The sequence below is a fragment of the Drosophila subpulchrella genome, chromosome 3L, assembly GCF_014743375.2.
Source record: "Drosophila subpulchrella strain 33 F10 #4 breed RU33 chromosome 3L, RU_Dsub_v1.1 Primary Assembly, whole genome shotgun sequence".
NCBI classification, from domain to species: Eukaryota; Metazoa; Arthropoda; class Insecta; order Diptera; family Drosophilidae; genus Drosophila; species Drosophila subpulchrella.
The window spans coordinates 19015270-19038414 of record NC_050612.1 but is presented as its reverse complement, the minus strand read 5'-3'; the positions used below and the strand labels follow the sequence as shown (position 1 = coordinate 19038414).

Sequence of the window (23145 nt, the reverse complement as noted above, 5' to 3'; positions counted from 1 at the left end):
AAATTCTATGTAATAGCACCTTTAAAATTCAATATCAGCTTTTAATTTGTTTTTAATTTATTTACAGCAATAAAAAAAACTATAAGGACACAAATGAGCCATTTTAATTGTCGATTAACACATTCATTTTTCTTTAAACTATGTTTATACACCCTTAAAGAGTTCCTACTTAAATCACAAGTAACTATCAGTTAATGCCGCCCATGCAATTATCTTTCAGCACGCATATTCATGAAGTTTGCGACATAGTTCGTCATGACAGAGGTTATTCCGTAGGGTTCGTTTCTGGGTTCTTGGACTTGGGCTGCGGGTGTACTCATCCGTGGGTTTCTCTGGAGTTGCATGATCTCTGCAGCGGGTGGCAAAGGACCTCTCAGTTGGGCCCTGGGATAGGGATCTGACCTTAGGTCGGCGGTAGGACGATGTCTCACTTTCCTGGAAGGAGGACTAACTTCAGTGGAGGTCCTGTTGCTCGATTGGCAATATGGGGGCGGTGGCACGAGCAGTCTTCTCTGCAACTCTATGGCTGTGGTCTGCGACTCTGCGGCATTGTAATTCTGCTGATGATCGTGATAGGCCTGTATGCGCTGTTGATGCACAACGGATTCCCGATAGGCAGTTGGGTATATATAAGGTGGCGGATCGTAGAGGAACGAATGCTGCATATATGGCTCTTGATTTGCATGATGGGTTTCCTGGCCGTGTGCATGATGCATAAAATGCTGCTGCTGCAGTTGCTGTTGCTGTTGGGATTGCTGTTGCACCAGCAATTGCTGTCGCTGCTGTTGCTGCTGTTGCTGCCAGGACCAAGCCAAAGCCTTCTCCTCCTGCTGGCGCTGCTGGTCTGCGATTCTCAGCTCCAGAGTTCTCAGATCGGATCTCAGTTGGCGCTTTATTTGCTCCCTGTCCGACTTCAGTTTGACCTCCACCTTCTTGAATTGCTCCATTTTGAGCATGAACAATCGCTTCTCCTCCGCATGATGGCGTTCGCAGGACACCCGATCGTCCATGAGCTTTTTCAGGGACCTGCCCAGCTGATGCAGTTGCTCCTCCTCCCGGCACTTGATCCTCTGGTACATGACCCGCATTTGTTGCAGTTTATCCTCCGACTCGTGCTGATGTTGCTGGTAAATAACCTCCTGTTGCTGTTGGCTGGACGACTGATGGAGTTGCTGCTGCAGATATTGCTGCTGAATATGCAATTGCTGCTTGTGAAATGACTGGTTTTGTGGGTTCCACTGAGAACTTGGTTCATTGGCAACCGTTTGACCAACAAACTGATGTTGTCTAAGATTTTGATTTACTCGATCGACGGCGTTGTTGTTGCAACTGATGGATTGATATACCTCCTCGTTGCACAAATTTGGTTGGACAATGTGATGGATTAACTGCTGACGTAGTATTGAATTTGCTGTTTGATCAGAGTCTTCAGGGGATCCGGATGTTGCAGGGTTGAAGTTACCGGCAGGCACTTCCTCAGCAACTTGCTGTTGGAGCTGCATTTCAGTGGTTAACTGGTTCTGGGCGGGATCATACAAGTAACTGATTGTCTCCGTTTGCTGGGTCTGCACATCCGATGGCTGTTCAACCTGATCAGGAACTGCAAAATCTTCCACTGCGTCTTCTGCGGTTTCTAAATTGGTCATATCATTATAACCATCTTGAGTGTCCGGCTCACTTGTGGTTTTCCCTTGCTCCATGGGCTCCATCTTAAAGCGAAGGTCTTCTCTTTCTGGATTGTGCCAGCATAAGTAGGGGTAATGCTGACGCCTAGTGCTGCTGGTCCTTATCACACTTTCCCGCTGGCTCTGCAGGATTTTGCGGTTCTCCTCCTCCAAAGAATCGTTAGTATCGACCTCCTGCTTCACCAAATCGAACAACATAACGCTGATTTCTTCATCGTCGGGCAGTTGAGTCTTCACTTCACTTTCTGCACTCAAATCGGGCATATTCAGGGGTAGCTCCCTTAGGTCCTGAATTTCCTCGGATGGCTCCTCTACGAAGTCTTCCTCTTTAATGTCCACAGGATATTCGTTCGTTTCGAATTCATTATCGGTTTCTTGGGATATCGAATGGTTATCATCTCGATCTTTCTTCATTTGCTTGGCCACGTAGCGTGGACGACCGGATACCACGGGAAATTTCAACATTCGCAGATGGTATTCCCTGTTCTTGGCGTATCTGCTAAGGGTCCTTGTGCGCTGCTGAAGTTCGCTGCGAGCCAATTCTTTGGGTATAAAAAGCAATTCGTTGGAATACACACTGGCTCTTCGCTTTTTTGTCTCCGCTCTATGAATAAATATTTTAAGTATTAACTTTAACTTATAACCATATTTTTGATTAAGCTTACATGGACAACGAGTGCCTTTCCTCTAGAACAAGAGGTCTTGTGGTGTCTTCCTTTGTTGGACTCTTAATATCTGGTTGACTTTCATCCAGATCCTTGGGTTCTTGATTATCGTCCTTTTGGTTGGTATCTTTTCGATACTCGTCACTCTCAGGATTCAAGTCAACCTCTCCTTCATGGGCAGGAGTACTAAGCAAGTTTTCCAGATTTCTTCATATGGAAAAGCGAATTAGTAAAAATACGAGGCTAAAATATTATATTTTACTTTGCTACCATACCCGTCGATAGCTGCCTGGTGCTCACTCATAGGTTCAGGTTCAGATTTAGACAGAAACTCGGGTTCTGATTCGGACACGACCATGTCGTGCCAAGAACTGCCAGTGGGCAGCTTTCCGTTTCCTTATTATAAATGAAAGTTGTATACCAAAGCCTAGTTATTGTTTGGCTGTGGTATCGAATGTCCGGTTTAGCCTTTCAGATTCCGTGGAGTTGGCTTTAATAAACTTTTGACAGAAAGGTAATACTGTAAATAGGAGTTTCTTTAGAATCAAAATAGATAAACACGTGAAAGCGGAACCCTGCCTAACAAAAAGTTCTATATTTCTAAACAAATTTGTTTGCAGTAATATTTTTTATTCTTCATTAAAATAATAAAAATAGAATGGACTTCCTCAACTTTTCAACATAAAAACTAAAAATATGCTTTATTATTATTCTTTGCACAATACATTTAATTTATTTTATGTATTCCTTACATAGTTTAAAAAAAGTGTATTTAATATATTAATGAGATGCCAGGAGTGATCTCATTTCTCTCTGTGCATGCTTACCGCCCCCTGTGCATGTCCCACCAATGAAAAGTGAATCCGGTTCTGAAATCACAACCCAGCATAATTTAGATACGTTTGTAAACAGGAATCGAACTAATCAACAAACAAATCTCCATTAGCAAACAGCCCTTTCCGACAGGATTTCGCGGTGGTTTCGATTTCGTGTTGGGCTCCTCGATGTCGCGACGGAATCGAATGTCGGTGGAGAACCGAGCCGCGCAAGTGTTGAGTTGCACATCCGAAAAGTGAATGAATGCAAATGAAATTTGCTAATAATAAGAGAGTTACATGGCCCGCCGGCGATGAAAAATACAGCCCCACCAGCTCCTGGCCGGCAATTATGGGGCATTGAAGGGTCTGAAAGAGCGCTGTCCGCTGGCTTCCCCATTAGATATCACTGGGCAGATATAAGCACAGAACCTGAACAGAACCCACCCCGTTTATAACGCTGACCGGCCGCATAACCTGGGTCAACCTAGACGAACTAAGTACGCAAGGACACGTCAGCGGCGGGCATGTGACGTGGCCACATTCAATTCCCTCACTTATAATTGGAATTGTAATTTAATTTTTATACGCCGGACAGCCCCAAATGCCAGTCCATATCACTCGGGTGTATTGCTGGCCAAGGGAGTTGTATGCAATTCTGTCTGGGGTTTTAATTACCCTTATGACTGCAATTAACTTCGGGCATTATTGCTCTTTTGCTTTCAATAAAACAGTCTATTTTTCTCATGGAATATAAAAGTTTGCTTTAGATATTAACCTAGCTTATTGAATTCTACAACTTTCAATTTTCTGAGCCTCCTTAAAATTAAGGTGGTTTTTAATAAAAGAAAGAGGTAGAAACGCTGAAATCGAGAAGTTCATCTAGTAAATACCAGCAAAAATCCTTATTAAATCGAAAATGCATGATAAAACCGATCCTGTTGATACTATTTTGTAATGCCTTTTCCTAAATAATTAACAATCTTGATTTGTAGGCATTAGAGTGGGCGTTCTGGGAGTTCCCGAGATTTCGACCTTTAAATGGACAGACACGCATGGCTTCTGCGCCTGATTAGATATATTTATAGGGTCGGAAGGGCTGAATTGCCAACCTAAACGTTGATATCCTTTTCTTTTTTTTTTTTGAACTGCTTACCCCACTAGTCTGAAAACCCGGTTCTTAAATAACTAATAAATGTAAAGCTATTTGAGCTAAAACAAACGTACCCCATATTGTTTGAATTTCGCGCCAACAGCCACCTGGTGGCCGAGCAGCGTACTAAGAACCGACCATTGATAACAGTGACTCTTTTCACCGCGATAACAAATCGACCTCTGCTTTGTTTGTCAATCGGTGTGAAAAAGTCACGGTTATCAATCGCTGGTCCATCGCTAACGAGTATAAAAACAATTGACTTTCAAGAAATTGAATTTTGAATTTCCCTTTGCTGTTAATTACAATGGATAAACTAACTACAATTAGTGCCACGCTCTTTATGGCGGCCGATGTGTTTGCGATTGTCAGCCTGGCGCTGCCGGATTGGATCATCACAGAGTCGGGGACGGGTAAAAGCTAAAAACCAGGAAGGTGCCACTTTCTTACAATGTATCACAAAATCATGAATATTCCAGGTGACATCCGACTGGGCCTGATGTGGACCTGCATGACGCTGTACAATAGACCCCAGGTGTGCTACACCCCCGACCTGCAGCCGGAATGGCTTATCGCCCTCATCTGCATCTTCGTGGGCTGCATCTGCGTGACCACCACCGTGATCCTGCTGGCCTCGTCCTCCTGCAACCGGAATGTGATCCCCTATGCCCGCTGGGTGGGATTCACGGCCATGGTGCTCTTCTGCATGGCGGCCGTCGTCTTCCCGCTGGGATTCCACGTCGAGGAGATCGGCGGCCAGGCCTACCAGCTGCCCAACACCTTCAAGATCGGCATATCCTACATCATGTTCGTCCTGGCCCTCTGGATCACCGTGGTGTCCGAGCTCTTTGCCGGCAAGGTCTGCCTGCCGCACTTCTAGAGACGCGAGGACGGCATCACCGGTTTTCTGATTTCATTTGCAGTTTGCTCTGTGATTTGTTATACATTTTGTTTTTCCCTGATTTTTCTCGCTCTAAATTGGTAGGGTGTCTTCCCGTCCCTCTCTATATGTATGTTGTTTTAAGTATTTTAACATCTAGTGTTGTCTTGTGTCCGAGCTGGAAACTCGAACAATACCTGTCTTAAACGAATCTCCCAAGCTTTTGGACAACTTTATCATCTAAACTAAAAGTACCTTTTGTATATTTTTGTATTTTATAAACTTTGGTGCAGTATTCCAGCTGAAAAATCGAGAACCTGCGTCTGGATAAATCTCACAAATTAAGCGTAGTTTTAGGACCAATTTAGTTAGTACGTTTTTGTTATATGAATATACTTATGGTATTCCAACATAAAACATGTATTTTTGTGTGCTTATTTAGGCTCAAGGTAAAGGTTCTCCCTTTCGAGCTAGAAGACCGCGAAATAAGTTTACTTTTAAATTGTTGTGCTGATTCACTTAATTTATATATAATCATAAGATCATTAGTAGTTGGTTTTTTGTAAACGAATTTATGTACATATTGTCCAAAGTGTAAACGTAAAAAATATCCTTCAAAATTATGCTGACATATTAATACAATATAAATTGTATTTGTATTTAAAATTAAAACAATTGTATTTTACCACTTTATTTATTTATCAATGTGTATTAAAATGTGGAATTCATCTGCACTTTGTAAATATTCCAACAGAAGCACCTCAGAGGTCGCTATTATAGTTGTTTGATACGGCGGATACACTAAGCACTGAAACATAAAAAAAAGGAAATATCCGAGCGAGGGACTTGAAATTTTCGAGACTCTGCCACTTGGAAGGCCGCGACGGCAACTGAATGTCAAGGCAGACTGGAGTTGGGATCTCGACGGGTCTCGTGGTCTGCGCATGCGTTGTGTTTATGTGCTCATGGCTATCCGAGATCCGAGAATGCTGACCAAGCTCCCTGGCACAACCGATTCTAATAAAGGCTGTGACATATGAGGCGATGTGGTTGGAGAACACTGCTGACCCCAGCAGCATTTCAGATCGGCCGCGCACGTTATCGGTTCTGCATTGCTTACAAAACCTTGTTTGTAAACTGAGAGCCCTTCACAAATTCTTTCTCATCAGACAACCACATAAACAAACCCTCCACTCAATTATATCCTAAATAACCTTTCTAGATCGAATTTACTGCAATTCTACACCTTTATGTCATATTCTTTTTTCTTGAAAAAAATCCACTTAGCTGAGTTTTACATTTTTATAGTATATTACCATGACATAACTTAAGGACGCTCCAATTCAAATAAGGAATAAAACCCAATTTACAAATAAAATAAATTAAAAACAATAATTATCTTTCAATAAATTATAGTGGTACAGTATCAAATCAGATTTTCGGCTATTACTTGTATTTAGTTTTAAAGTTCTTTTAGCACATGAAACTGAATGAGATTGATCAAAACCTATAAAGCAAAGTAGTTTAGCTTTCAAATCTGTCTGGTCCCTGGTATCTTATATATTTACTTGTCCGCTCTTTGGTAGATCATGCCTAGCCTAGTTTTTACTGCGGCAGTTATTTATAGATATGGGTGAACTCCACTCGCGGTTAGAAATACTTACACAAATTTAGATCACATTTTGATCTTTGTAATACCATACAGAAAGAAATACACACTTGAATGAAATACACCGTAATATTTTATTGATTTCCTTTATTGATCATATAATAAAAATCAATTAAGTCGTTTAATAATATCAAATATTGTTCAATGAATCTACTTTAAGAACTACTGCAGCGCGTTCAGAGTGTTATTACAAACATTTTATCCAATATTTGTATTCCAGCATAGGTATTTCGAAAACAGTTTCCAAGTCTTGGGAGTACGTTTTATATCCATTGGGTATGCAAAGTGCACATCGAAGCAGGTCAGTTTTTCTCGGAGGTATTGTGTAATTTGTTGGGATATGTTAGGTACACAAGATGCGGTTGTTGAGCTTAGATTTGTCTTAAGAAGTAGTTCGCTTTGGTGGCTTTCATCTTATATAGTTATATACATAAATATATCAAAACATGATGTCGTGAATAGTTTAGTAACAGTAAAATACGCTTGAGTAAAAAAATATATAGAGTTTTAATTGATTCTTTTTACAGAATTTAACTAGTGTCGTTTGAAAAAATAGTATAGTTTAAAAGTAGCGATTTATATAGTGCTCGATAGGGCGAGAATAGCGACAGAAACATATCTTGAGAGCCTCAGAAATGAATTTAACCAGTTAGTAAATAGATATGTTTTTTTGCTATATTTGTTTGTTGGTTAATTTTTGGGCTAGGGTGGGCTAATTTGCATTTCTTTGTCTATCGTAATTTTAATTCGAATCGTATATAATTATTCGCTGTTTAAGTGATGGCTACGCATAAGATTAGCTAACAAATTGTACGAAATAGTCAATAACCTTTAAATTCTACTAACTAACTAAAAACAAATTGTTGCTAACAAATACTTAACATGTGCGTGTGATGAGCAACGTACTTTAAATGCTTGCAAATTCATTACAACTAAAATGAAAAGCTCAAAATAAATAAGAAGATGCTTTGAAGTGACTTTTGGCCTACGCTACGTGTACATGATCATAAATATCCATTAAATAGTAGGTATCAACAGCAACTGGGTGATTTACAATTTCCCATCGAAAGGTGTCTTTACAAAGTAGGTGACTAGATTGCCCTTGCCCTTGACATAGGTCAGGCCGCGGCACTCGCACTCATAGCCGGCTGCCATCAATATCTTGGCCGTGTTTTCCGTCGTCTGTGGAAAGAAAAATAGCATTATAGTTGGGTTTATATTTATTCATCTTCTGTTTTATATATTTGTCTTCTAAGTATCAAATTTTATGATAGGACAACTGAATAATTATTAAGTTAAATGATAACTTTTAATTACGGAGTCTGTAGAAGCAACCTACACATCAAATATCAAAACAACAATACGTTCGCTGTGGATACATCGATATCTGATCCTATAATCCAAACACATATTTATATAATAAAACTAATACTAATATTTTGAATTCCTTTAATCCGTTAAGCATAGGATTTTAAGCTTGCGTTTTGACTGAGAACAGTATCCTATCGTATCCACAAATGATGATATTTTTATGTAACCATTACTTTACTTTGACGTTTTTCGACTTTCGACTTCGACTTTTAAAAAAGTGAAGAAAAATTTTTCAAATATTATTAAGGAGATCTTATATCCATACATTGTTTGGTATTTTTTCTGCTGTCTATAAAATGTAATGACTTCATTACTTAAAAAATATTTAATCTAAAATTGTTAGCTGTGATTTTTTTACTAAACCTTAAGCAACTAATGCTAGGGACCTTTAGGATCCACCGCTCACCTGAAGTCGTCCCATTACGCCACATGAGTCCATGCGTGAGGCCACATTAACTGTGTTACTCCAGATATCGTATTGCGGTTTCTGGGCGCCAATCACGCCGGCAATCACAGGGCCGTGATTGAGCCCTATGCGGAGACGGAATCGTTGGAAGGACTCGCGATTAATCGAATCCAATATGGACATCAAAGCAATCGCAAACTCGACCAGTATAACCACGTTGTGCTCCTCCGTTCGCTTCTCGTCCTTTATGGGAAAAATAAAAAGGAGAACTGCGTTAGTCCCGATTCTATTTAGTCATACTCGTTCTTATTGCCCTCTTCCTAGAAACCCTCCACCGGATTCAGCTAATCCCAATCACGGCCCACCGTTCGACCCTCATTTGGCGACCCTTTTTTTCATTGGTCTCCCTTTGGCCTTTGTTGACCCAATGTGATTTGATTTCCTCTTTGTTTGGTAGTTGCAAAAATTTAATTAAAGTGCTAAGCGGCGATTAAAAGGCATTTGAACAGTAAATAACATTCGGTCGATTGGGATTTACTGGGGGAAAGAGGGCCAAAGGTTGGAATTTTATCTGAATTCCAACATTTTTTCTTTTGCGGGGTTGAATTGAAAGCATTTAATTTTAAGTAGGTAGTATTGGCCAATTTATCATCGTTTTGAGCAGAGAATGTGACAAGTTTAAAGAAGAAGACTTACCGCAAAGCTACGTGACTAGATAGGGCAATCAAGTCAGGATGTTATTTACAGGATTAGTGAAAGCATTGAAGGGATATAAGTAAGACAAGATAGACACAGATATTATAGATACGGCTTTAGATAATACTTTAACTTACCGTAGCGCCGTCTTCTTTGCCGGGCCTCAAACCTGAAGCACACATATAAGTGCTGGCTATAGTTTTAATCTTTTCGATTCCACTGAACTTTGGCTTTAACAGGAGCTGAAAATACAAATAATTTTAACATATAATTTGTAGTAGTTTTTTAAATCGAAATAGGTTTGGTGTCATAATTGGTAATTTTTTAAATAGAAGGAATACCTAGTTTTTTTTTGGTCTGTTGCCTTAAGTTTGTATTTTTTTTTTAATTTCAAATTAAATAAAATACAGCCGCTTACCTTATCGAAATCACAAATGATTTCATTCAACAGACGCAGGCACTCCAGGCCCTGCTTGTTGACATCTGTCTCGTCGTAGAACTCCTTGTAGTTGGGAATGGAGGCGAACATCACGGCCACGCAGGAGTAGCTCTCGTGGTAGAGCTCCGTGGAGCGTTCCAGGTGCAGGAAATGGGTGGCCACGTGGGCTGGCAGGATGTTCTCCAGCAGAATCTATATATATAATGATTGGCATCGAATTGCTTTTATGCATTTTAATATTATTTTTCGCACCTTGTTGATGCCACGCATGGTCTCGACCTCCTCCTGTTCGACCTTTAACTTGGCCTTCCACAGGAAATCTGTACGGGCCACATATTCACCCTGGCGATCCAAGGTGTGGAGCACCAGAATGATGACCAAGAGCAGCAGGAATCCCTTGATCTCCAGGGGTAAGCTAGGGTTAAGGAAATTAAAGGAATTATGTAAAACCTTTGTTTTTTCACTATTTAAGTTGGAAAATATTATTTCTATATTTCTTGGTTTATCTATTTTACCCATATTTAATATTTGTGTCGTTGTAAATAACAAAGAGATCGCTGTAACCGAGAACTGTGACTTGTGCGATCAGAGCCACCAGCATGGCAATCAGCTTGAGGATAAATCCAGATCTTAGAAAGGCGGAAATGGCCGCCAAACTAATGGCACAGCAATATAGAAACACGGGGGCAATGGGTATGGCACGGGCGATTTCCCACGGCTGCATCTCCTCCTGGGTGGCGTTTAAAAAGTCACTAAAATTGGTGGACAAGTTGGATGCGTTAGATGGTGGCTCGTTGTTTACCCCATCAGGTACTGTGAAGTTGATCTAAAATGATAGTTTAATGCTTTTATAAAAAGAGTATTTAAATATGTTTTGCAATTTAAAAAAAAATCCTTTAACGTTAGCGAAAAACCCATTAGGTATGCTATGTTATTATATTATGTTAAAATATAAACTAACTTTAAAAAATATTTTTTAAAATGCTATGCAGATTACTATACAGAGTAAACAATTGATAATATATGGATATAATTTTTATGAAATTCAGTATCAATTCTGTCTAGATATGAGATGCCATCTTTTGCTGTCTTTTTCGAATGCGGAGAGTTTTTAACAGAGCTGTCTTGTTTTTACCCAGAGGATTTTTTCTTCTTTTCTTTTTTTCGAGTGTAGATAATTTTTAAATAAAGAATAAATATACTTTTTTAATTAACCAAATTGATTCGTATGTGTATTATTTCGGTGTATCTAATTTTTTCAATTTAAGTGAGGGAATACTTAACCTTTGTAATTAGTATTTAAATGGCTTAGTTCTGTGTATGGTAAACTAGCCTAATTAAAAGTAAACATTATTTCATATGCCCTTTTACTTAAGAAAAATTAAATTAATATGAATTAAAAATTTAAATTAAAAGTAAACACTATCTGATATGCCCTTCTCTGCATTTTTACAGAGCTTTAGCTGGACTTACCACGCTGAACACCGCGCAGGACGAGATGAGGATGTTGACGACGACGAACATGGCCAGTCGCAGGTAGCGACTGCTGGCCACCACCTGGCCAGGACCGTTCCGCTCCGTGGCCGAGGAGTGGACATCCGGCACGGACATGTTGCTCAGGTAGAGGAACAGGGCCAGCGACAGAAAGCTCGCCAGAAGGGATCCCAGGAGGGCCAGGTTCCTGCGATTCACACCAACAAAAGACCAAGGATGAGTCGATGGGCTCCGTAATGCGAGTTGATCTCACCTACAATTTGATTACAATCAGCTGGACGATGGCCAGCGAGAGGAAGAGGACAAAGGCGCATATCAGGTCGAACCGGAAGTGCGTATCCGGCTGGGCGCGGTACATTCCCTCCCGGGGCGTGTTGCGGTACCACATGGTGAAGGGCTTCAGCTCCGTGGGCGGTCCAAAGAAATTAAAATTGAAACATTTACGCTCCGGCGGCAGTAAATTTGATTCAATCATGGCGATGCTCTGCGGAGAGAAAGGGGAGAAAAGCGAAGAGGACACATAGTAATAAAGTTGGCTCCTGGTGCTTCAACTTATATACAGTAGATATTGTATAAAGCCAAAAGTTACTTAAAGGTACATTTATTTAAAGGGTTATTTAGTTAGAGTTAAAAAAAATCAAATAATAAAAGTTTTGCAAGTGACATTCATCGTTTAAAATCCAAAGTAGCAATAATATAAAACAGTTGCCTTTTGTGTTGCCTTGTTTTTTCCATCAAGAAAAATGAATGTCAAAAAATTACATATCATTGCTTATAACAAATATCTACTGTACTTGGTTTACAGCCCAAGCAATTTTAGAAAATGCTCTGCTTGGCCTTATCCAATTTGCTGATATTTCCTGCCCATTTAAATTTGATTTGCCGTACTTCTGGGGCATAAAAACCCCACTCCTCCCTATTTGGTTCTTAACTCACCGCCAGTCCAATGTTCTTCACCAGTTTGGATTCGGCAATATTGGCAAAGGGTCTATCTGCCCCCCAGCACTCCACATATTTGGTCATCTTCGATGAGGGACGATTGCGTGTGACATGACCTGAAAGGGTTCAATGCTGTATATTAAAGTTTAATGCAATGAAGGTGAAAGTTCCAAATGGAATTAAATACATGTTACAGTTTCGAAGTTCAAGACTCCCCGTAATATAAAACCACTTAAATCAGGGATACAAAAAATTGTAATACACAACATACATATATGTAGAGTAATGCACTTATGTACTTAGCTTTTTATAGAGTGGTAACAATTAATTAAAGATTTTTTTTACACATTTTTAAATAAAATTGATTAAATTCAGTTCTGTTTTTTCTTAAACCCCTACCGTACATGCAAATATGTAACTTTGAACTGGCTATAAAAAATTGTGTAGCACTCAAATTAAACACCGCACAAAGTACAAATTCCCACACTTTTAAGTGCCATTCAACATTGTGATAGTTTTTACATGAATGCAGCAGATATTCCAACAGTTTTACGACAACTTTTCGGTCCAGTAAGATGCCATTAATAATGAAAAATCTGTCCCAAATCGCTTGCATTATGACACCCCGAAAGCTGCAGAGTTTTTACAGATGAGCTGGCCAGACAAGCTCATTAAAAGTCACCCATTCGCATTAAAAATGCCATCAAAGTGACTTTGCCACATGCCGTACTCGATGTCCTTGGCAAATTAAAACTCATAAACCGACACAAAACCTCGTGGCCTCACGTGCAGTACCCAAAGTCCCCCACCTCATCCCATCCAATCCAAAATATATTCCACTAAGAGGGCCAAAGCAGCCCAGCTGGCTGTCAAAGGAGCTTAATTGCCTGGTCCATGGTCCATGGTTCATGGATAAAGTTTTCACAAAGGCCAATCCGCAAACAAATGCAAGCCTGCGATAAATTTACGATGCAAAAGTTGCCCTGCCAGCGATGAAATTATGCATAACCTGAGCTCATTTGTGAAAGTGATTTTCAACTGTTGCGTTTTACGAGGCGGTGGGCGGTGGGCAACTTACCCGCATGACTGCGGAAACTTTCTCCGCTGTGGATGGACAGCTTTCGTCCTTCGATGAAGGCTCCGGAGGAGCGGCGTCTGTCGGCGAAGGACATCAGACCTGGCGGGCAGAGGAACAAAAAGGAGGTGGCAGAGCGGTCACATAAATAAGAGCCATCGCAGGCAACGCCAAAGTGTTAATGCCCATTACAGGTGGTGATTGATGGCATGGGAATGATTGTGTAAACTGTGCAGGTGAACTACTATTTAAAAAAAAACTATCAAATGTAAGGATCTTCAAGCATAATATTGAATAGGAACTTTGAGTTTATAACGCATTTTCTGAACATAAATTTATAGTATTAAAATTCAAAAATTCAGTTTAAAAGCAACTTAAAAACTTTTAAAATCAGTTTTGTATGGATCTCCAGACGATTTTCTGTGACAATGCTAAATACTATTTTTGTAAAATACATTTTTTTTATAAAGGTATTTTCTTACATAATTTTTTGTTAACCTAAATAGATAGTGTTAAAAGTATATTTGTTTCTAAATTGTTACAGTTCTTAGAATATATTTTTCTGTAATGCAAAACACACAATTTAAGTCGTTTTAAACTATAATAAAATATATTTAAATTTCAGGAACTCGTAAAATAGTAAATGTATTTTACAATGATGATTTTTAAAAAATGTAAGTTTATTAATGGAAGGACTTGAAGCAAAATATCTTGAGGACCTACGCCTTGAGTTCATTGATGATGCAGTGGCTCAAAAATGAAATTATTTTATAATCATAATATATAGGATCAAAAATAGAATGATATTGTTAATATCAATTTAATATTATTGAAATCAAAAAAAACTCGATATAAGGAATATCTTTTTTATAATTGATAATGTAATATAAATTTGACATTTCATAAAATTACATTAAATATAAAATTTGATTGGACATTTTTTTGTGTGTGGATATATGAAGTGTTTAATGGATTTCGTTATTCTCACCTTGAACGGACAACTTCCGGCGGGATCGCTCCGGAGCCTCGGCCACAGTGAGGCTGTTGGTGCCGGAGGAAGCTGCTCCGGCGGGGGCGGCTGCGGTGGGCGTGACACTCGTGGGATTCGAGGATGGAGCCGGGGTGCCGCCGTTGGAGATGCCGCTCTCCGATCCGCTCATGCTGAGCAGATCCTCGGCGGGCAGGGAAAGGGCGGTGGACTTGGCCGCGGATTCGGAGGCGGCAGAATCGCCACTGCCGCGATGGCCACCATTGGGCTTCACCTCCTGGCCATCCTTGCTCTCCTGATCCTTGAGCATCAGGGGCTCGGTGACCGCGGTGGCCTCGTCCGCTTCGTCCTCCTCCTCGGACAACTCCTTGATGGACATCGAGGCGGCAGAGGCCAGGGGAGCGTGCAAAGGAACCTCCTGGCTATTCGTCGACGTGGGCGACATCTTTTCGTCAACGACCAAGGGTATGGGATCCACCGTAACCGGGATTAGGCTGTCGGTGACATCTGCGCCCTCGTTGGAGTGATCCACCACCTTGGTCTCCTTCTCCTCCGTGGGACTGGGATCATTCTGCTCGATGCACTCCACCACTCGCGGAACGCTGTAGGTGTAGGCCGGCTTGGGCGGCACTATGAGATACGATTCCACCTTGTGATCCGCCAGATACGCATCCCGATTGCCACCCTCTCCTTGCTCCACCTCGAACTTGTCGCCCAGGAAGTCCAGAGTTTGTTTCGTGATGTGGACGCGCCTGCAGGAGAGACGCACACATGAGAAATGATGATGAATGCTTGTGGGCTGACATACGGGGCGTATGAGCAATCTACATTTGTGCGCCATTCAAAAGTTTTTTGCTCCCACACAATTACACAGAAATAAAATAAGTTTAGTGTATATATGTTAATGTTTTAGACCACCTTTATAAAAATTGAAATCAATTTTTTAATATTATTTGAAAAAATCTATTTTTTTTAAATATTTTTAGTATTTGAGGGTTAAAAATATTCTTTATAAATCTCAATTCTGAAAATCCTATTATATATTGTAACAAATATCTTTAATATTTTATAGAGAAATGTAAAAATGTAATATCAATTTGTACAGTCCTATCCTTATTAGCTGATAAGATTCTTTTTTTTACAAAGTATATTTGTACCCCTTTTTCCCTAAGTGCATTCACACAAGCTTATGCAAAATAATTTAGGCTGTCGGTGTCTTTGTCTATTTATCTGGATCCCTACGCAATTTTGTTTATACTTATGCCCCAGAAAACGGAACTCGTGCGAAAGGCCCGAATTGAGGCGTCTGAGTGTTTTCCGGCTCATTGACTGTAGCATTTCAATTCAATTCGAAATAATTGAAGTCAGCGTATGTGACCGCAGGTAAGATAAAAGAAAAACATTTCAACATGTTCAGCTACCATTTATCTGAAAGACTCGAGTGTGGCTTAAGCACGCAAAATGAATAAACCTAAAGAAATTTGTTTGTTTGTGGGGGTATAAAAGTTAAACTGTTGAGGCGGCGGGAGAGTTTTAGACTTTGGTATTTGCAAAGCAAACATGCGGAAGTCCTTGCTAAAAAGCTGTAAATAAATGTATAGCATTTTAAAAACATCTTTTTAAAGAAAAAGGCTATACACAAATAAAATTTAAATGACAGCTGCTGCCAAAGAAATGTTGTTTCTTGATATTTACCTTTTCAAAAAATGTATAAGATTCACATGGCCCATCATTAGTATGAAAATGTACGCAGCTCACAATATTAATTTGAACAATGCAACTTCATAATTGAAATTCTCAACCTCAAATGCATTACGAAAATTTAATTAAAAGCAAACCTTGGTAATGCGAATAATTAATGTTTGCATATGTAGGAATTCTTTAATTGGCAAATTCCTTCGTGTACTTGTGTTTCTTCTTTCACTGCAGCTCACCTTAACCTTTGCATTCGGATGTTATGCAGACTTGAACTGAAACCCGTTTAATTGGGACTACACGTGGCTAATTTAAATTGCCATTACGAGTGCTTGACTCGCTTTCTGCTGCCACACCCATTAGAGGCGCCTCCCCAAACCCCATTTTCACCCGCCGCGGGCTCCGCGTTTTGTTTATTTATTTTTGTTCGCCTCGCTCGTCATCGTTGTCATTCGTACAAACATAATGGCGAAATAAGAGAATACACTTGCCTACACCGCTAAAAAATATCATCAAAGTCTGTCCTATAATACTTATTATATTACTCATTATTATACCTATTATATTAATTTTGTAGCATTAGTTTAGAAAATGTAAAAAATTCGTTTGGTGCTGAATTGTTAAGGGGTCTTATAATTCTACGCGACTTCAGTGCGATTTCTGTGGCACCCGTGATATATTTTTAAATTGAAATTTAAAGCTTGCATTTGCTTTTTTAAATTAATGTTACAAGTTTAAAACCTAACAAAGTGTAAAGGATTTTAACGAATTTTAATATGACAATATATAAACTCCTTTGTTTTGGTATATAAAATCATTTCTGTCTTAAAATTTGTTTTATAAAGTGTATTACTAATTAAGATTTTATGAAAAAAACAAGTAGTATTGCAAGAAAAAATGATTTTCCATATAATCCGACTACTAGTAATAATTATTTTTAGTAAGGTACTCAGGAAACCTTGCTTATATCATAATAGATATAATCGATTATTGATTCCACGATCTCAGGGATTGTTTCTCCCAGTGTGGGCACACACTTACCCGGCGACACCGCCGCTCTCCATGTGGTTGGCCAATGTAACGTCGTCGCTCCAAACATCAAATTGCCACTTTCGGAGGCCAAGGACGCCGCAGAGAACGTTGCCCGTGTGGATGCCGATTCGCATGTCAACATTTATGCCGGTCGCCTCACGCACGTGTCTGCCGGAATAAACGAAGAATAAGCGAAGGACAAACAATGGAGGGAGCACAAAGCAGCAGATGTATTATTAAGGATATGTGCGCACAACTACGGGCTAGTTGGTGCCGTCGTATTAACAATTTTATGGGCCATAAAACACAAGCAGACCAGGTCGACTCCAGCCTGATGTACGACTATGATATGGGCGGGAGTCGGCCAGCGAGTGGGGACAAACGAACAACTTACAGGTACACTATGAAAAATCTAGGGTATGGTATGATATAAGGTAGGGAAAATCAAAAAATAAAATTATCTAACCCAGAAACAGCCCGTTTTTCTCTCAAATCTATCTATTTTGTAACTTTATTTTTACCATACCCCACCTAGATCTTTAAAGTATTGGTCATAACAATTAAATAAAAAGATATTTTATTGTTTAAAAGATGTAAAATAACATACAAAGTATTTTTTATGTTTTATAAACTCTTTTTAGTGAGCTATATTTATAAAAGTAAATACAAATTTGCTAGCCAATTCTTAAAGAATTCTCTATTCTGAAATATATTTCCAAAGCTATAAGTAACACCAACATTTTTGTAATCAAACATTATATTTGTGTGTTTTTACTTTTCAAGTGTCATAAAAATCTTAAAAAATATAAAAAGAGAACAAGGTATGTTAAAATCATAGGTGATGTTTTAATTGTCCTTTGATTTTTTCAGTGTCTAATCTAGTATTGCCTGTACAGGAACTTTAGTTCCACGGAAAGTGGCTAGAAAGCGAAGGTCAGCCAACAACAACCTACTGAGTTATTAACGTTAACCAGCATTTTCTTTGGCCTGAATGCCGTCGGGGTCAAATGAGCCGCATCGAAGGCCAAATCACTTGGGAGCCCTTCAGGGTTTTATTTGCTTTTGCCCTTCCTGGTCATTTGGTTAGCAGGATATGGATATGGCCGCAAACAAGGCAAGCAAGGAATTGGATTTTCGATCCGGATTTTGGGGATTGCGAGTTTCCAAGTGGCAAAGTTTTACGAAAACAAAAAGTTGCGAAATTCTGATTGAACTGCATAATTCATGTAAATATTTCCCAAAACCGAAAGAGATAAAATCAAGTGACTTTGCGTCGAATACCATAGCATACTTTCTTGGGCGACGCGCCAGCCAAATTAAAGTTTGATGTTGTTCTGGCTTTTCGACAAAAGTAAATGCAATTCATAATTAAATGATATTTCCTTTTCTGCTCAAAACTTTTGGCGTTTTCCCCGGGCGGCTTGTTAAGCTGCCCGAAAGTCAACAGCACGAGTATCTTTTTGACCAAGTTTGCGGCAGGAACAAAGCCAGAGTCTCAGGCCACTTGAGGGGCATTGGCCGTGGCAAAGATTAAAAGGCCACGGCTCCCAAAAAGCAATGGAATCAGGAAAGGCCAGCCGGCAAAAATAAACAATAGAAATAAGCACAGAGTCCAATAAAAAGCAGGGAAAAAGGCCAGCAAAAAGCCAAAATGAGAGGTTCCCTTTGGTCCTGAGGCCACTTGTGCATAAATTCTCGCGTGTAATAAAATGGCCTTTGTGTCGATATTGTTTATTGTATTTTATGATGTTTCTCTTTGCCATTCGTTTTTTTCTCATCTGCCTTTATTGCATAATACATTTTTAATGGCCCTCCATGAAACGGAGACTTCAAGGGAGTGACTTCAGCTGGAATATCAGCATATATCTGGCTGCAATTAAAGCCTCGAACCAGTAAAAAATGAGAATAACAGATCCAATGCGATGTCACGCTTTTAATTAGAGTGAAATTGGATATAATATGTAATTTACATTTTTGTTATTTAATTGGTTTTAATAACGTGCCACAATTACTAAGGGAAATTGTCGAAAAAAGTGCAGAAAATTAAAATGGTTAAGTATTTAGAGCAGTTTAATAATATAAATTAAGAAATGAAGATGCTGCTGATGATACGATTATTTTAACTAAAACTTCATTCAGCAAATTTTAAAATCAAATTAAGTTTCAAAAGATTTTAATATTCTGAGGCATTGAAACTCAAACCAAGCAAACAAAGGACGCTTTATGGCCCAGTTAACTGTGAATGCAGCAAAGATTTCCGTTTCCCGCTAGCCACAAAGTCAACAATCACGGTGTCAAATGTCCTTGGCCAATGGAGCTCCGTTTGAAAGTCAAAGGCTGGCCAGGAGCGAAAGACAAACAAGTCGTACACCCGATGACGGCTCCAATGCAAACATTTGCATTGCCGTCAGGACTGGCAAAGCCAAGCCGGCCCAAACCGAACCCGGCGAAACCCGCTCACCTGATGGCATCGATCATCTGCAGGCCCATGTTGACACAATTGGTTGCATGTTGGGGCCGGGAAATGGGCAGGCCGGACACGCAGTAATAACAGTCCCCGAGGATCTTGATGCGCAGGCACTGGTTCTCCTGCGGGGATAAAGCAATTAATTAGTATTTAAACTGTGCAGTGTACATTGTTCACATATTAATTATGCCTATTAAAGTCCCTTCGACGAGACCCCCTTATAATATGAATAATATCTCATTTTGATGAGCTTATTGATTTTATGGAAAAACAAAAAGAACTGTATTTTCGTTTTTAAATTGCCGGCAGAAGCATTAAGGTAATTTATAGCCAAAGAGGGTTTTACAAATTTTGGTTGTAACCCATGGTAATTTGCTGGCCAAACACAATTTATAAAGAAATTAACTTGAATTTTATTTATTAGCTTAGTTATTACGTAAAAAAGCGGTTATTGTAATAGTTTTCTCAGGAAAAATATTTTAAAAAATTTTATTTTTGGCCAACTGTATATAAATACAACGTTTTTCTATTAAATCATATTTAAATCGCGTTAGTTATTCACTCTTTTGTTTATTTCAATTGATTTTTAAATACGATTATATGCCGAATTATACTATTATAAATACGATTTTTACCTGCGCTATTTGATCGAATCGTCCAAACAGATCGTTCAGGGTCTTGACCAAATCGCTGGCCGTCAGGGAACTTGAGAGGGGCGTGAAGTTGACGATATCGGCGAAGAGAATGGTGACATTGGTGTGCCGCTGGACATGGAGTTCGTGGAACCGAGTGGCCGAGGTGGACGCCTGTCCTCCAGCTCTTTGACAGGCATCGGCCATCTTCAGCATGATGCTCCGCTTCACCTGAAGGAAAGGAGAATTATAATTATTTAATGCATAGCACTGAAGAAATAAGTAATTGCAATAAAAAAATATTCAAGATTAATTCAGTAACATTAAAGAATTTTATAATTGAGGGAAACCCGAAATACTTTGTTAAAATGCCATCCAAGTTAGGAAAAAAAGATTAGGAAAGTAAATTTAAAGATGCTATTTCCTAACAAATAAATGGTTTCTATATTTATTTTGGATTATATCTGATCACTATAAATGGGTACAATGACTTTTAAAACTTTTAAATTGTTTTTATAAGCTAAGTGATTTAGTTTTCTACCCACCTCGGCGGCAATGTAGGCGGGAATGACGCTGAGGAGCAGCTGCTCCTGCTGCTCCCGCTCGCACTCGAGCTTCACGCGCTGCTCGATTCCCGTCCGGGTTCCATCCACGGTCCTGTTGTGCGCCGCATCCGACATGATGCGGTAGTAGAGCCCGGAAACGGAGGCGCTGGCCAGCATCACAATCTCCCCGAAGAGCTAAGAGCGCCGGGAAGAAATACAAACGGTTAAAATGAGTGAGGCAGCACGCTCCATAAATAATAAATGTCTAACCCGGGTTGGCAATTACCAGCCGGCACATGGCACATCATAGTGTCCTTGCAGCGCGGCAAATAACACGATGCAACCTAATTAACAAATCACGGAGCAGGGGGATACGGGGTTCCGGGGATACGGATATCCCACCGCAACCCATTAGGGGAGCAGGGGGAATTGAAACGAGCTGGGAAACAAATTATTTCTCACCCAGCTGGCGCAAAAGAAAGTAAACAGTTGCAAAAAGGGGTTAAGCGAAAAACTGCTTTTAAGAGATGAATTCTGTTTGGTTACGATTGTTGTTCTGCAAATAAATAAATCTGTCTTCTTCCACGGAAGTTCAAGAAGGGGTTAATAAAATATCTTTAACATCTTCAGATATATCTTAAAAATAGTATTTAGCTAATAATCCCATGGGGAAGGAAAATTTAAAATTTAAAGAACACATTTTATAAAACCTATTTTGGAAATTCCAGTGTATTTATAGTCTTAGGACCAATTTCTAAAGGTATCTAAAGTCTTGTTAAATGTATACTAATGGTATTTTGGAAACGACTATAGAGTTTTCTTTCTTTTAAATAAAAAAAAGGTTAGTAAATGGGTTTTAGTTTTATACGACATTATAAGCAGAGCTCTTAAATTAATTGTGCAACCTGATCCGCGGTAATCCCCACTCTCGTCACAATTGTAGTCGCCAAACACATATAAACTAATCCAATGGCTGGTGTCCGGCCCGCATTAATGGGGCTTTACGGCTCTGCGACTCTATGGAGAATGCAAATGAACGAGGACTTACCATTGGCAAATTGGGCGCGTAGTCGGGACTTGTGCCGATCCGGTAAACGATATGGATGGCGGTCATGAATAAAGCCAGCACCACGGAGACGGGCCATGAAATGGGCAGCATGGAGTGGATGCACTGCAATGGACGCTCGAGTATTATAATCCCCCCGGAGGAGTGGGATTGCGACTGCGATTGCACCGGCTTACCAGGAATAGGGCGTACATGGGCAGCGGGGCCAGCTCGTCCCCGGTGATGGCCGCAATTGTGCCCAGCGAGAAGGTGGTGACGATGGCGAAGGCCAAGGCGGCGGCCGGGGAGCTCAGCACCGCCGGAAACTGCAGAGCCGTCAGAATGGATCCCGAGATTAGAGCCGCCAGCACCAGCAGCAAAGTTTGCAGCAGGCTCTGTGGATACACAGAGATAAATATAATAGGTGTCAGGGACATAACTAAATGAACAACCTTTTAGATAAAAATTTCAGGTTCAACATAAAGTTTACAAAATCTTTATTTCGAATTTTAGAAATCTTTTTTGAAATCCGTAAATATCAGTCAGTGAAGACAGCAAATTTTTGGTTGGAGTTACCCTTACATATTAAAATCCTTTCTTAAAAGCCATTTAAAGAAAATTGGTCTTCAACAAATTGTCATTTTGTAAAACAAAAAAGGAAATTTAAATAGAATTACCATTAAAAATAAGACAGTTATTTAAAAAAAAAATTTTTTTTTTGTTTTTTTAAGGAATATTGCAGAGATAACGTTTAGTTTTATTTTGTTTTTTGTACACTTCTTTATAAACTATAATTTTGTACTATAGTAAATATTTCTGAAACATTTAAGTACACTTTCCATTATATTTAACAAACACTTATTTAAGCTAAAGCATCCCTCTTAATATTCCCTTAATCGGTTGAAATAGATGAAAAATTTGGTTCCTAATCATCTTTGTTTTCTGTGCTGAAGCTCGGTTATCCATTCGAGGCAATCTAAGTGCGGTAAGTGCTCACCTGGTCGTAAACGACGCCAATTATTATGGACACAACACATGCCAGCAGCGAAGTTAAGAGGCCCGATCTGAAGAGAGACTTGCGGAGCCTCTGGCGGTAGCGGGTATATAAATCGTTTAGGTGGATGTCCTCAGCTGCAAGAGAGAAACGAAGTTGAGTTCATTAGCATCCATTAGGTAATCATTTCCTTGAAAGAAAAATGGGAAAGAGGAGTTCTTAAACTATGTGAAAAAGATGTGGAGCTTTAATTATTACTAGTAAATGCGAATAGTAGCAACAAAATACGGTTCTTTTAATTTAGTAATATTAAAAAAGTTAAATTTAGATTGTATTTCTCGAACAAGTAAATTTTTATCTCCTGAAAAAATAGTATTTTCCTCCTTAGCTTTTTCATAACATTATTAGGACTCGCATAAATCTACAGTCTTAATTGGTTTATCCTAGGGTAAAGTTCATC

At 39.4% G+C, this 23145-nt stretch overlaps 3 protein-coding genes across 5 annotated transcripts in view; 1 reads left to right on the top strand and 2 right to left on the bottom strand.

Annotated features, from left to right (window-relative positions):
• Positions 1-20: 20 nt before the first annotated feature.
• On the bottom strand, positions 21-6159 carry LOC119554836 (putative uncharacterized protein DDB_G0271606). Of its 2 annotated transcripts, none has more exons than XM_037865910.1 (4): positions 5885-6159; positions 2626-2870; positions 2351-2557; positions 21-2289 (listed from the first exon to the last, which is right to left on the bottom strand). In XM_037865910.1, the coding sequence occupies exons 2-4, from the start codon at positions 2706-2708 to the stop codon at positions 210-212; spliced, it is 2370 nt and encodes a 789-aa protein (XP_037721838.1). In that variant the 5' UTR covers positions 2709-2870; positions 5885-6159; the 3' UTR covers positions 21-209. The 2 variants fall into 2 exon arrangements, with proteins under 2 accessions (XP_037721838.1, XP_037721839.1); XM_037865911.1 differs by having other exon boundaries at positions 2626-2850.
• LOC119554837 (uncharacterized protein C16orf52 homolog A) lies at positions 4535-5926 on the top strand. The gene is made up of 2 exons (XM_037865912.1): positions 4535-4731; positions 4798-5926. Exons 1-2 carry the CDS (start codon positions 4626-4628, stop codon positions 5196-5198), a joined length of 507 nt encoding a protein of 168 aa, XP_037721840.1. The 5' UTR covers positions 4535-4625; the 3' UTR covers positions 5199-5926.
• A 956-nt stretch (positions 6160-7115) lies between the features above and the next one.
• LOC119552943 (adenylate cyclase type 2) overlaps positions 7116-23145 on the bottom strand; it is a 42798-nt gene continuing 26768 nt past the window's right edge. Inside the window, exons 3-21 of one of the 2 annotated variants that reach the window (XM_037862903.1) lie at positions 22689-22822; positions 21889-22086; positions 21695-21817; positions 20647-20841; positions 20105-20332; positions 19464-19591; positions 17012-17170; positions 14276-15027; positions 13291-13389; positions 12210-12328; positions 11531-11757; positions 11253-11460; positions 10295-10605; positions 10032-10194; positions 9759-9971; positions 9478-9582; positions 9341-9355; positions 8645-8887; positions 7116-8049 (exon numbers count right to left, since the gene is read on the bottom strand). In XM_037862903.1, the coding sequence (XP_037718831.1) occupies positions 7918-8049; positions 8645-8887; positions 9341-9355; positions 9478-9582; positions 9759-9971; positions 10032-10194; positions 10295-10605; positions 11253-11460; positions 11531-11757; positions 12210-12328; positions 13291-13389; positions 14276-15027; positions 17012-17170; positions 19464-19591; positions 20105-20332; positions 20647-20841; positions 21695-21817; positions 21889-22086; positions 22689-22822 (3752 nt within the window). In that variant the 3' untranslated portion in view covers positions 7116-7917. The remainder of the gene's footprint in view (positions 8050-8644; positions 8888-9340; positions 9356-9477; positions 9583-9758; positions 9972-10031; positions 10195-10294; positions 10606-11252; positions 11461-11530; positions 11758-12209; positions 12329-13290; positions 13390-14275; positions 15028-17011; positions 17171-19463; positions 19592-20104; positions 20333-20646; positions 20842-21694; positions 21818-21888; positions 22087-22688; positions 22823-23145) is intronic. The other variant, XM_037862904.1, reaches the window with a different exon arrangement.

Coding starts and splice junctions, on each gene's coding strand:
- LOC119554836 (XM_037865910.1), bottom strand. CDS start 2,708: ATGGTCGTGTCCGAATCAGAACCCGAGTTTCTGTCTAAATCTGAACCT. Junction 2,558..2,625: donor CACCAGGCAGCTATCGACGG/GTATGGTAGCAA, acceptor TTCCATATGAAG/AAATCTGGAAAACTTGCTTA. Junction 2,290..2,350: donor GAAAGGCACTCGTTGTCCAT/GTAAGCTTAATC, acceptor ATTTATTCATAG/AGCGGAGACAAAAAAGCGAA.
- LOC119554837 (XM_037865912.1), top strand. CDS start 4,626: ATGGATAAACTAACTACAATTAGTGCCACGCTCTTTATGGCGGCCGAT. Junction 4,732..4,797: donor CATCACAGAGTCGGGGACGG/GTAAAAGCTAAA, acceptor TGAATATTCCAG/GTGACATCCGACTGGGCCTG.